Source organism: Lactuca sativa, chromosome 2, assembly GCF_002870075.4.
Source record: "Lactuca sativa cultivar Salinas chromosome 2, Lsat_Salinas_v11, whole genome shotgun sequence".
NCBI lineage: Eukaryota > Viridiplantae > Streptophyta > Magnoliopsida > Asterales > Asteraceae > Lactuca > Lactuca sativa.
This window is the reverse complement of record NC_056624.2, coordinates 151,458,581-151,472,502: the sequence shown is the minus strand read 5'-3', so window position 1 is coordinate 151,472,502 and position 13,922 is coordinate 151,458,581. Positions and strand designations below refer to the sequence as shown.

The 13,922-nt window shown below is 41.4% G+C and overlaps 1 protein-coding gene across 1 annotated transcript; it reads left to right on the top strand.

The window, feature by feature from the left end:
• Positions 1–6,898: 6,898 nt before the first annotated feature.
• On the top strand, positions 6,899–11,780 carry LOC111918896 (phospholipid-transporting ATPase 1). Its single transcript, XM_023914514.3, has 7 exons — positions 6,899–9,050; positions 9,138–9,438; positions 9,539–10,214; positions 10,295–10,418; positions 10,497–10,716; positions 10,788–11,246; positions 11,322–11,780. Exons 1-7 carry the CDS (start codon positions 7,484–7,486, stop codon positions 11,527–11,529), a joined length of 3,555 nt encoding a protein of 1,184 aa, XP_023770282.1. The 5' UTR covers positions 6,899–7,483; the 3' UTR covers positions 11,530–11,780.
• Positions 11,781–13,922: the final 2,142 nt, after the last annotated feature.

The following is a 13,922-nucleotide window of genomic DNA, read 5'->3' as shown; positions in this document are numbered from 1 at the left end:
AGGCAGGTAGAGTTCCGTATCGATTTGGTTCCGGGGGCAGCGCCTATCGCCAAGGCGCCTTATCGCCTTGCGCCGCCAGAGATGAAGGATTTATCATCGCAGCTTTAGGAGCTGCTGGGGAAAGGGTTTATTAGACCGAGTAGCTCACCTTGGGGAGCATTGATCCTTTTTGCCGAGAAAAATGATGATTCACACCGGATGTGCATTGATTACCGGTAGTTGAACAAGTTGACGGTCAAGAACTGTTATCCGTTACCGAGGATCGACGATCTGTTCGATCAGTTGCAGGGGGCGTCTTGGTTCTCCAAGATAGATTTGAGGTCGGGATATCATCAGATGAGGGCTTGGGATGAAGATATCCAGAAGACGGCGTTTAGAACTCGTTATGGGCATTACGAGTTCGTGGTGATGCCTTTTGGGCTCACCAATGCACCGACAACGTTCATGGATCTCATGAACATGGTGTACAGGCCGATGCTGGATCGGTCGGTGATCGTGTTCATTGATGATATTTTGGTGTATTCGAGATCTAGAGAGCAGCACGAGGAGAATCTGAGAGAGATTCTCGGGGTAGTGAGGTCGGAGAGGCTTTTCGTCAAATTCTCCAAGTGTGATTTTTGGTTACAAGAGGTCCAGTTCTTGGGACACCTCGTTAACCAGGATGGGATATTGGTCGATCCGGCCAAGATTGAGGAAGTTATGAGATGGGAGGTGCCGAGATCACTCACCGAGATATGAAGTTTTCTAGGATTGGCCGGCTATTATCATAGATTTATTAGGGATTTCTCCAAGATCGTCGTGCCTCTCACCAGGTGGACCCGGAAGGGTGTTGCTTTTTCATGGGGTCCGGAGCAGCAGACCTCGTTTGAGACACTTCGCCAGAGATTGTGCGAAGCCCCGGTGCTAGCCCTCCCGGAAGGGATGGAGGATTTTGTGGTGTATTGTGACGCATCGATATCGGGGTTGGGTGCAGTACTTATGCAAAGGGGGCATGTGATAGCGTATGCGTCGAGGCAGCTGAAGCCTCGTGAGACGAGGTATCCCACCCACGATTTGGAGTTGGGGGCAGTGATGTTCGCCCTCAAGATCTGGCGTCACTATTTGTATGGGGTTCGGTGTACCATCTACACGGACCACAAGAGTTTGAAGTATTTGATGGACCAGCCCAATCTGAATATGCTCCAAAGGAGATGACTGGATGTGGTAAAGGATTATGATTGTGAGATCCTGTACCACCCGGGCAAGGCTAATGTCGTAGCTGATGCTCTAAGCCGTAGGGAGGAGTGCGCCCCGATTCAATACATTTGTATGTTGTTGATAGTGATGACTCCAGTGTTGGACACCATTCAGGAGGCCCAGGCAGAGGTCGTGATACCGAAGAACCGTAAGAGAGAGCGGGTGATTGGGCAGGTGCCAGAGTTCATTACCGATAGTCGCGGTCTAATGACCCTTCAGGGTCGGATTTGGGTGCCGTATGCAGGCGGGGCGCGCATCACCTTGATGGAGGAGGTGCATAGATCGAGATTTTTGATCCATCGCGGGGCCACTAAGATGTATTTGGATCTAAAGAAGGATTATTGGTGGCCATGCATGAAGAGGGATGTAGCATGGTTTGTTGAGAGGTGCTTAACCTGTCATAGGGTTAAGGCCGAGCACCAGCGACTGCATGACATGTTGTAGCCACTTGAGGTTCCCCAATGGAAGTGGGAACATATTTCTATGGATTTCATCAGCAAGTTGCCGAGGAGCGCGAGGCGTGTCGACGCAATTTTGGTGATCGTCGACCGGTTGACGAAGAACGCTCACTTTCTTGCTATCAGTGAGAGCTCTTCTGCTGAGAGGCTGGCAGAGTTGTATGTGAGGGAGGTGGTATCGCGACATGGGGTGCCGATCTTGATTGTATCAGACCGGGATGTACGTTTTACTTCCAGGTTCTGGAAGAAGTTCCACGAGGAGTTGGGCAGGAGGCTGCATTTCAGTACCGCTTACCACCCATAGACGGACGGACAAAGTGAGCGGACGATTCAGACGCTCGAAGACATGCTTTGGGCATATGTGTTGGACTTCGGAGGGAGTTAGGACACGTATCTACCATTGGCTGAATTTTCTTATAACAATAGCCACCATTCGAGCATTGGTATGCCTCCCTTTGAATTATTGTATGGGAAGAGGTGTCGGACTCCCATCTGTTGGGGAGAGGTAGGGCAACGAGTGATGGGCAGCACTGAGATAGTGCTTCAAACGACAGAGCAGATAAACCAGGTCAGCCAGAGGTTGTTGACAGCTCAGAGTCGCCAGAAGAGTTACGCGGATAGGCGACGATCCGAGCTCGAGTTTCAGGTCGGGGATTTTGTACTCCTAAAAGTGTCTCCTTGGAAAGGAGTGATTCGATTCAGGAAGAGGGGCAAGCTAGGGCCCCGGTATATTGGGTCGTTTAGGGTGATCGCGAGGGTGGGCAGAGTAGCATATCGTTTGGAGCTACCTGCGGAGTTGAGCCAGATTCATGATACTTTCCACGTGTCTCAGCTGAGGAAGTGTATAGCCGACGAGTCGGCAGTGGTACCGTTGGAGGATATCCAGGTGGACGCGAGTCTGAATTATGTTGAGAGGCCGATCGCAATCTTGGATCGGAAGATCAAGGTTCTGAGGAACAAGGAGGTGCCCTTGGTTCAGGTCCTGTGGCAGCATCGGAGGGGGTCCGTGCTGACTTAGGAGTCAGAGTCGGAGATGCGGGAGCAGCATCCGGAGTTGTTTCCAGCATGAGACTTCAAGGGTGAAGTCTGGTTCTAGTGGGGGAGAATTGTAACATCCCGAAATTCAGGTAAAGCTATTTAACCCTTCTCCTTTTCCCAAGTTGTCAAGTTAAGCCCCTTAAGTAAATTGTTAGGCTAGTGAGTACGTTGCGCGTACTCGCGCGCTTAATTTGGACGTGGACTCGCCTGGGTACGCTGGGCGTACCCAGGGTTACGCTGGGCGTAGCGAGCCCAGATGTAAATCCTAATTTGGGGCTTGTGCACTATAAAAGGAATGCTATGACCTTGACCTCAACCACCATTCCAGAGAGTGAAACCCTAATAGAGAGTCCTCCTTCGTTTCTAGCTAGTGTGTTGGTGTTCTAAGCTTCAAAGTGTCATTTCAAGGGGTTGGAAGAGAAGAAGAGGGCATTTTGGAAGCTAGAAGTTTGTGGGCAAGAGTAGATCCGAGCTTTTCCGAGGTTGGAGCTTCTTCCTGAGGTAAAAAGCTCAAAACTTGCCTTGTCATTTGTGTTGTGTGCTTCTTGGACCAATTTCTAGGGTTTTTGGTCCCAAGGTGGAGACTTTATGAGCAAATGGTCTCCATTGGCCTAGATCTATCATATTTCAGGGCTTAGGGAGAGTCAGATCTAGAAGTTGAATGAGTGTTTTAACCGTTTAAGACCAAAATCCAAGGAAAGGCTGAAACTGAGACTTACGTTGGGCGTAACTCTCAGTACGCGTAGCGTAAGGGGTTGAGACCCCGATTGTGGTTCGCCGGCGTACGGCCCACGTACAGAGAAGGTACGCGCCGCTTACTGCCTCCTGTTGACTTCCGTTGACTTTTAGGGTTTTGGTCAACCTTTGGACTTTTGGGTCAGGGAGGGGTAAAATGGTCTTTTACCCTTCTGTGGAAATTGTAGAGTGGATTTAATCTAGCCTCTGAGAGCCATTATTTATTTGAGAGTATTGTTATGTGTTTAGGCGGGGGCTAGATCAGTGTGTTCGAGTGCGAGACTATCCGAGATACCTGAGGTGAGTCTTCTCACTATACTGTACTTGGAAGGGTACCTATGTGTGACCAGAAGGTCTTATATGCTATGAGATATATGTGCCATATGCTGATATGTGATATGAATGTGTTATGTATGCTATGTATGATAAGGACCGGAAGGTCAAGATGACATGGACTGGAAGGTCATGAGGTTACGGACTGGAAGGTCGATACAGGTACGACCGGAAGGTCTACCGGGATTCGGGACGGAAGTCCCTTGAGACACTTGGACCGGAAGGTCCCACAGAGTTATGGCCTGGAAAGGCGTATGTATTGTATGTGGTATTTTGGGGGACTCACTAAGCATTTATGTTTACAGTGTTATGTTATGTGTTTCAGGTACCAGTGAGGATCATGGGAAGGAGTCGGCTTGATCAGTACACACATGAGGAGTTTTACATATTATGATCTTGGGATGTGATGTTATGGATTGTTATGTGTTACAATGACATTTTTATAACAATTATGAATGAAAGTGTGTTTTTAAAATGTGAAAAATTGTTTTGAAATTTACGTCGTTACATTTTAGCCATGGAAAATCATAAAGTTGGAAACTTTATGACTTAGAATTTTATTTGGTACAAGATTTGAGCTTTAAACGCGAGATATTAATGAAATAAGCACTTAATGAAGGTTAATAGAATTGGTCGAGTACGTTGGGCATACTTGGTAGTACGCTGAGCGTACCAGGATGGAGCCCCATAATCAAGAAGGGATCTACTACGTGTAGCGTAGTGACTGAGTACGCTAAGCGTATTCAGTATGTGTTGACCTCCTTTGACTTTTTGACTTTGACTAGGAATTTAACCAAGTTTGACCTAAGGGAATTTTGGGTAATTTAAATAGTAGTTTGAGATTTGGGTCCCTGTTGTATAGGTAACTGGTGGAGATAGCTTTTGGAACAGTGACTGGTACAACTATTCTTTTATATTGTGAGGTGAGTCTCCTTACTGTACTTGTGGGTCGAAGGCGCCAGTGTCGGCCCACTGGATTATGTTGTAGGATAGTAGTGGTCTTTGTGACACTTACTGATATGCTTGTATGTGCTTTCTATCTTTGTGACTAATACCAGTATGATTGTATTTTTTTATGCATAGAGCTAATTTGAGCTCGGAGTCATTATGGACTTGGGGTTGATACGAACCCGGTGGTTGATACAGACCCAAATAGCTACATGTTGTTACATGGAGTCATTATGAAATCAGGGTTGATACAGACCCGGGGGTTGATACGGACCCCACACAACCACGTGTTGTTATATTTATATATGTGTGTTGTATGTGGTACTTTGGGAACTCACTAAGCTTTGTGCTTACAGTTTATGTTTATGGTTTCATGCACTTCCATTTTCAAAAGGAAAGGGCCGACTTGATTGCACTACATCCGCTGGAGTTTTATTCGAGATTTATCCGTTGAAGTTCAATGGATGCGTCAATCTATCGTTAAAATCTATACATTGTACATTTTGATTTTTGGGTTTGGGCCCTCAATTGTTGGTTATGGAAGTATTGTGCATAGCGGGTTTGGGTTTGGCAGATGTCATTGGTTATTGGAAGTTCGGATGTTGAGGCAAGGTTGTTTAGTTTTTCAGGTGTGACTTTGGATCTGCGTATAATCCAATTTTGGCATGTCGCGACGGAAAGGTTGGTATTTTGAATTAATCTGACCAGGGTTTTAATAGTATTTATGAATAACATCGGAAGCTATATCGAGATAGTTACGTGTTAGTAGGATATGTTCAATTTCAATCAAGATGTGAGATCTTGTTTCGGTCATTTATGTGGATGTTTCTATTAACGATTGAGATTCGTCATTTCGTTAGACCTTTTGATACTTCACTCTCCGGGTAAGGTCGTGAGAAAAAAAGAATGTAACAGATCTAGGGTTAGTTTTGGGTTCTCTTAAGGGTGTATATTATAGTAAGTTCAGTAGATATTGTCGGGAGGAGTGTATGTGGACTGAGTATGATAGCAAGAGGACACTTGGCTCCAGTTATTGGCGTGATTCTTATTTGGGTTACAACTTTTAATTTGGAACACGAGTACAAACACCTATCTCATATCTTGGATATATTAATTTTCATAACTTATGCAAATATTTTAACAATTATTTGTTTAGTTGGTTGAAAAGTGATGGCAATAATTTGTCGGCTACATAAATTGTTTTAGCTATTTTGAGTATCATAAATCAACTTGGACTCATTATACTTTTGGAATTTAAATATTATTGATACCTCTAATTTTATACAACAATATTATAAATTTGAATATAATCCTATATTATATAGTTAAACATTTGAAAGAAAAACAATAATTTTATAACTTTTGCAATGATTGAGGAGGCATGACATATTGTTTTTCAAGATACATTGGTGTATCTTCTAATTCCAAAACAAGAAAAGCGTGTGTAAATGGACAAATTACGTAGAATAGCAATGTATTTACATGTTTTTACCAAAAGTTGGAACACACGAAACAACCACAAAAACAATACCTTCCACGCCGCGCAACGCATGGGAAAACCTTCTCCTAAATCGTGGATTCTAATTCCGTATTTTATTCCACGACAATTCAACCGGGTACCTACCTATAACTCACCATTTTTGAACTTTACGAAATTTGAGTATAATATTAAACTCTCACCATTTTTAAAAGTTACAAAATTTGCATGCTTAATATTAAACTTAACAAAAAATATTCCGATCCACTTTACATCCATGAAAGTATCATATCTTAAGTCATGAATATAAAAGAGTAAACCTCAAAGCATAACAAATATACATAGTTTAGATAAAAGTGTACTCCAACTGAGCAAGCAAAACACGCATAAATATATACTAGTATATCATTTAATAAATTATCAATAAAACTACCATAAACATTTACACATGTTAATAATAATATATTATCAAATTTCTGTTAAAGTGTATCGATTCAAGTTATTTTAAAAATTTTAATGAGTCAAACTTGTCAAAATAATCATATAGAGATGAAATCCAAACCATTTACACGTCAAACCGATCAAATAACACGAGCCTTTTAATCGAGGCTTACCCAAAACAAGTAATTTTAGTAACATATGTGTGATTGGATATTTAAAAAAGGAGAAGGAAAGGGACACCAGAAAGACCTGGAAAGTGCAAACTGAGAAATTTTGTGAATTAATGGAAGATTCTTCCTCCATTTTTAAAGTCAAATTCGAACGCTATGAGTCATTGGGTCATGTGTCTTCTTCCCATTGATGATGATCCCACATTCGACAAGCGATTAATTAACCATTTTCTTCAACAACTGCTCCAATCCAAACAACACCGTGGAAATAAAAAATATGACTTCTACACCCCTTCCAGAACGCCAAAATTATTTGCGAAAGATTCAATTTCAATACAATTCTCAGTCTCATAGCCGTCGTCGTTGTCGTCTGCCTCCTCTTTCTAGAATGCCTTCTTTGACTTTTGAAAATTCGTCTCTAATCATATCATCATATATGCATCTACCTGCCCAATCGTCGTCGCCCCAAAAGATTAGTTTCAGATTCCATCGTTTTCATTTTCATTGTTTAATAATAACTCCTTTTGATTCTAAAGAACCCTTTCCTTTTGTTGTTATCTAATTGGGTTTTAGTTCGTTTGACGAACAGATCAAAGTAGTAGAAACAGGCCGTCTGTTTGTGTGTGTGTGTGTGTGATGTTCGGATCATGACCTCCGATCATTCATCATCTACTGCCGATATGAACTCAGATGGATCCAAGAGTGTCGATCTTCAACCCTATCGACAAGAAGAAGATGCAGATAGCTCGCATAATTCATCTTCCCACAGAAGCATTCCGTCGAACACCTCGAGGGCAAACTCAGTGAAAGAAGTTGCGTTCGTTGATATGGGATCAAAGGGCGTGCGATATGGATCTCGAAAAGGAAGCTCTGGTGCAGAAAGGTTTAGCATGTCCATGTCGCAAAGAGAGATTAGTGATGAAGATTCAAGGTTGGTTTATGTAAACGATCCAGCAAAAACTAATGAAAAGTTTGAATTTTCTGGGAATTCCATTAGAACAAGCAAGTATTCTGTTCTAACTTTCTTGCCCAGAAACCTGTTTGAACAATTCCATAGAGTCGCCTATGTTTATTTCCTCATAATCGCTGTTCTCAACCAGCTTCCACAGCTTGCAGTTTTTGGGCGTTTTGCCTCCATCTTGCCATTAACAATGGTGTTATTAGTTACAGCAGTGAAAGATGCTTATGAAGACTGGAGACGACACAGATCTGACGCGATTGAAAACAATCGTTTATCAACTGTTTTAATGAACAGTTCATACGAACATAAGAAATGGAAAGACATTCAAGTAGGAGAAATCATCAAATTTTCTGCAAACGAAACAATTCCATGTGATATCGTTTTGCTTTCAACTAGCGATCCAACGGGAGTCGCTTACATCCAGACCATCAATCTAGACGGAGAATCTAACCTAAAAACACGTTACGCCAAACAAGAAACCATTTCAATCATCCATGAGAACAAGGAGATCAACGGCGTTATCAAATGTGAAAAACCCAACAGAAACATATACGGTTTCTTAGCCAACATGGAGATCGATCAAAAACGCGTCTCACTCGGCCCTTCCAACATCGTTCTTCGTGGATGTGTCCTCAAGAACACGAACTGGGCAGTAGGAGTTGTGGTGTACACCGGAATGGAAACCAAAGTCATGCTCAACAATTCAGGCGCCCAATCAAAAAGAAGCCATCTTGAAGCTCGCATGAACAGAGAAATCATATTTTTATCGATTTTTCTTGTTGTTTTATGCTCGGTTGTTTCAATTTGTGCTGGTGTTTGGTTGAGACGCCATAGAGACGAGCTTGATATCATGCCCTTTTATAGAAGAAAAGATTATTCAGAAGGAGATGCTGAAAACTACAAGTATTACGGATGGGGGATGGAGATATTCTTCACGTTTCTTATGTCGGTGATTGTGTTCCAGATTATGATACCAATTGCTTTGTATATATCCATGGAGCTAGTGCGTGTGGGCCAGGCTTACTTCATGATCCATGATGATAACATGTATGATGAAAGTACAGATTCGAGATTCCAATGTAGGGCCTTGAATATGAATGAGGATTTAGGTCAAGTGAAGTATGTTTTCTCTGATAAAACTGGTACATTGACTGAAAACAAGATGGAGTTTCAGTATGCAAGCATTTCTGGTGTCGATTACAACGGGGAGAAATCAGAGTTTTATGGAGAAGAAGAGGGTTACTATGCTAAAGGTGCTAAAAATCTTCTATATTTGCTTCTTATTCTTCATTTTCAGTTTTACACAGATCAATTGACTAATCTTTATTGTTCTTTTACAGTGAATGGGCTTGTTTTGAGGCCCAAAATGAAGGTGAAAGTTGACAGGGAGCTTGTTCGTTTATCACAAAATGAATCTAAAACCCAAAAACAAATTTACGATTTCTTTCTTGCATTAGCTGCTTGCAACACAATTGTCCCAATTGCGGTTGATACATCAAATCCTACTGAGAAATTGATCGATTATCAAGGGGAATCCCCAGATGAACAAGCCCTAGTTTATGCTGCAGCTGCTTATGGTTTCATGCTTATTGAACGAACTTCAGGTCATATAGTCATCGATATTCATGGTGATCAACAAAGGTAGATTTCATCATTCAAGATCATTGAAAACAATTTGATGATCTTGTTCTAATTAATCTTTACATAATCTATTTGTTTTCTAATTGATGAATTTATACAGGTTCAATGTTCTTGGAATGCACGAATTTGATAGTGAAAGAAAAAGGATGTCAGTTATATTAGGGTTTCCCGATAACACGGTGAAAGTTTTCGTAAAAGGTGCAGATACAACGATGTTTAACGTCATAGATAAATCAATGGATTCAGATATAGTAAAAGCAACCGAATCCCATCTTCATTCATATTCTTCAGTCGGATTAAGAACCCTAGTTATGGGAATCCGTGAACTAAATTCTCATGAATTCAATCAATGGCGTTCATCTTACGAGTCTGCAACCAATGCTTTAATGGGTAGGGCACGTTTACTTAAAAAGGTGGCAATCAATTTAGAAACATATCTCAACATATTAGGAGCTTCTGGAATTGAAGATAAATTACAAGAAGGTGTACCTGAAGCAATCGAGAGTTTAAGAACAGCGGGAATAAAAGTTTGGGTTTTAACAGGCGATAAACAAGAAACTGCTATTTCAATTGGATACTCATCGAAGCTTTTAACAAATACAATGACGCAAATTGTAATAAACAATAATTCTACCGAATCGTGTAGAAAAAGCTTGAGAGATGCGTTGATTAGGTCTCGCAAAAGTGATACTTCTGGAGATGATTCAAGATCGATTGCTTTGATTATTGATGGGACAAGTCTTGTGTATATCCTTGATACGGAACTTGAAGAACAGGTGAATTTTCATAATTCATAAACCCTAGAATTTCTTCTCTTTTGAGTTTCTGTAATCTGATTTTTTTTTATTTGTTTCAGCTGTTTGAATTGGCGAGTAAATGCTCTGTGGTTTTATGTTGTCGAGTGGCGCCATTGCAGAAAGCTGGGATTGTTATGCTGATTAAGAAAAGAACAGACGACCTCACCCTTGCCATTGGAGATGGTAAGTATAAAATTGGCATGCAAGGGTAAAATAGTCATTTCGGTTACAGGAATCATTGATTACCTTTTCTCTTTGTAGGTGCCAATGACGTTTCCATGATCCAAAAGGCGGATGTCGGAATCGGAATCAGCGGACAAGAAGGTCGGCAAGCTGTGATGTCATCGGATTTTGCCATGGCTCAATTCCGTTTTCTGGTTCCTCTTTTGTTAGTCCATGGACACTGGAATTACCAAAGAATGGGATACATGATCCTCTACAATTTCTACAGAAACGCAATTTTTGTCCTCGTTTTATTCTGGTAATTTCATCTCTTTCATCTTCCTCCAATCAAAAAAACATTCCTTTTCTAATTTCTACAACTCTATCCAGGTATGTTTTATTTACTGCATTCACTCTATCAACCGCCATTAACGAATGGAGCAGCGTGTTGTATTCTGTAATCTATACGTCTGTACCTACAATTGTTGTTGGAATTCTCGACAAGGATCTCGGAAGAACGTCTTTACTAAAACACCCTCAGCTTTATGGAGCGGGACAAAGGCAAGAAAGCTACAATACGACATTATTTTGGCTTACCATAGCAGACACGTTATGGCAGAGTATAGTCGCCTTCTTCATTCCGCTACTCGCATACTGGAAATCCACCATTGATGGTCCGAGTATAGGCGATCTTTGGACCCTTGCGGTTGTTCTTCTGGTTAATCTTCACTTAGCGATGGATGTCACCACATGGAATTGGATTATTCACGCATCGATTTGGGGTTCAATTGTTGCAACGATTATTTGTGTGATCATCATTGACGCTATCCCGATCTTGCCTGGATACTGGTATGCATAATCTCTTACTTTAATCTTCAATTTCACGAACCCTAACCCTAACCCTAATCTCCGATACTTTTGCAGGGCGATCTTTTATCTTGCAGGCGATGGTTTGTTCTGGATTTGCTTGATTGGGATCGTGGTGGCTTCCTTGATTCCTCGATTTGTTCTGAAAACATTGTTGCAGCGTTATAAACCGACGGATGTTCAGATCGCCGGGGAGGCGGAGAAATTTGGGGATTTAGTTGAGTCAGGAAGTGGAGAAATTGAATTGTATCAACAGCAAAGATGATTTTTTTTTTTTAATTATATTCTTTAGGTTGCTAGAGAAATGTTCTCTTGCTGTGCCTGTGTTTGTGTAGTTTTTTTTTTTTTTTTTTTTTTTTTTTTTTGGTCCTAAGGATAGAGCATGAAAGTTTTTTTGTTCATAGTTTGATCATTATTTATGCAAGTTACCTGGTCTTGTATCTATTTGTAAATTTTCATTGTTTACAATATAAAATTTTGGTACATGTTTTCTAAATGCAAGTATGGTTTCGTAAATGATTGGAACATGCAGCGAACACTTTGATGAAAAGTTTGTTTATATGATAGCTGAAAAATTATATACAAAATTTATGATAGTTTAATTAAGTAAACAAACATAAAAAACATGCCATGTTTGTTTATGGGCGTGTTTGGCACGGAGTTTTTGGAAGCGTTTGAGAGCTTCTACCTTTTAGCTTTTGACAAAACGCTCTAGTTTAAACAAAAAGTTTCGTTTGGCAGTACGAGCGTTTAGCTTTTAGTTTTAACAAAACGCTCCGATTCTAAAAGCTACTTCATGTAGCTTTTAACAAAACGCTCCGGAGCTTTTGAAATCAATTTCCATAATTACCCTTAAAAATATATTTATATATTTTTTTATTTTTAATCAATTGTCCTTTTATGTAATTTTATATATTTCAAAAGCTTCCAGCTACTTTTGCCAAACATTCATATAACAAATAAAAACTACAACTTCTCGCTACCAGCTACCAGCTACACGCTACCAGCTACCCGCTACCAGCTAACCGCTACCCGCTTCCAACTAACAGCTACTTTTGCCAAACACGCCCCATGTTTGTTTCTGTAACGCTTCATTTTTGGTATTTAATTCAAATAAATTATTTTCATTTCTGAAAGGGTACTCGACGAGTCTGTGGTCCGACTCGTCGAGTAGAGACGGGACGATCACGCGTTTTGAGCTGGCTACTCGACGAGTACATACGTTGGACTCGGCGAGTCCACCTGTCTGGACGAAGCCCTAATTTTAAGGGTTTGCATCCTATTTAAACACACTTATGCGCCCCCAACCTCGCCTCTATCACCCTCAGAACATTTCCCCTGTAAACCCTAGCCCCATTGTTGAGTTTGAGTGTGCTTGTGATAGCTTGGAAGCTTTGAGAAGGAAAGAAGGTCCATAAAAGAGAAGGAAGATCCAGGATTTAGCTTGCATCTGTTTTTCATTCAGGTAATGAAGTTATGACCTTGTGTAGTCCTCCGTTACAACCTCCATTATGCTTGTTATGCCTTCTTTGGAGCCTTTTATAATTCAAAACTTGAGATATGGACTCTCCTTGGATGGAAACTTTAGATCTGGACTCTCATTGCATTCTGGAAGTGCAAAGTTTCAGTTATGGTCGTGATCGAGGTCCCTCTTGAGCTTAGAGCCCCATTAAGAGTTTAGTTTTGACATTTGAAGCCTTTAAAAGCCATGCATGCACGTAAGCTTGCAACTTTACGTGATAAACATGCCCTAGAAGCTTGGATCTGTGATTTGGAGCCGCTGCATGGCTCAAATCAAGTCTGTATGGAAAAAGGGACTGAATGGACTCGACAAGTCGCAAGCTTGACTCGGCGAGTCATATGAAGATAGCCATGGACTTGACGAGCTGGATGAGCAACTCGGCGAGTCTGATGAAGATTGCCTTAGACTCGACGAGTTGTTCATACAACTCGGTGAGTCGGATGAGTTTTCCTGAGAAAAGTGGTGTTTGAGTGAAATAGCTTCATTCCTTCTTAGTTACACGTTAAGTTAGCAACTTTACGTGTCCAGATGGTTCCAGGGGCTCAGATCTACAAGTTAGATGCTCTGGAATGGTTTAGAATTCAACTGTATGGAATATGCACGACAGGACTCGGCGAGTTGTTCTTCGGACTCGACGAGTTGAGTCGCGAGTCCCCGTTTTTCTTCGGCTTGTGAGTTCAGGGTGAGTCAGTGATGGGGAAAGGGACTCGGTGAGTTAAAGTCAGTGTTAGTAAAGAAGGGACTCGGCGAGTCCACGCCTTGACTCGGCGAGTCCGGTCAACTGGAAGTTGACTTTGACCAGGGGTAAAATAGTCATTTTACCGTGAGGGTATTTGCAAGTAATTAATCTAGTGTTTTTGGGATTTGTAGCCGGACAGTTCTGGAGCAGCAGTCAGCCACTTTTATAGTTAGCATCTCAGCAGCCAGCATTACGAGGTGAGTTTTCCTTCCATTAGGAACAGGTCTACGACCACAATGCCGACCCGTCTAGTTAGCAGTAGTTTCCGGACTTCGGTCCAATGTAGTAGTTCAGTGTGCTTGATGTGTTTGTGATTCAAGCATGTTTTTGTGTTCTGTGTTTCGGAATTCGGTCCGATGCAGTATGCAGTATATGTGTTTATGCTAGCAGTTATGAT

What these genes read in the sequence shown, in the direction of transcription:
- LOC111918896 (XM_023914514.3), top strand. Translation starts at nt 7,484, where the DNA reads ATGACCTCCGATCATTCATCATCTACTGCCGATATGAACTCAGATGGA. An exon ending in ATTCATGGTGATCAACAAAG is followed by an intron (nt 9,439 to 9,538) that starts GTAGATTTCATC and finishes GAATTTATACAG; the next exon opens with GTTCAATGTTCTTGGAATGC. An exon ending in ATACGGAACTTGAAGAACAG is followed by an intron (nt 10,215 to 10,294) that starts GTGAATTTTCAT and finishes TATTTGTTTCAG; the next exon opens with CTGTTTGAATTGGCGAGTAA.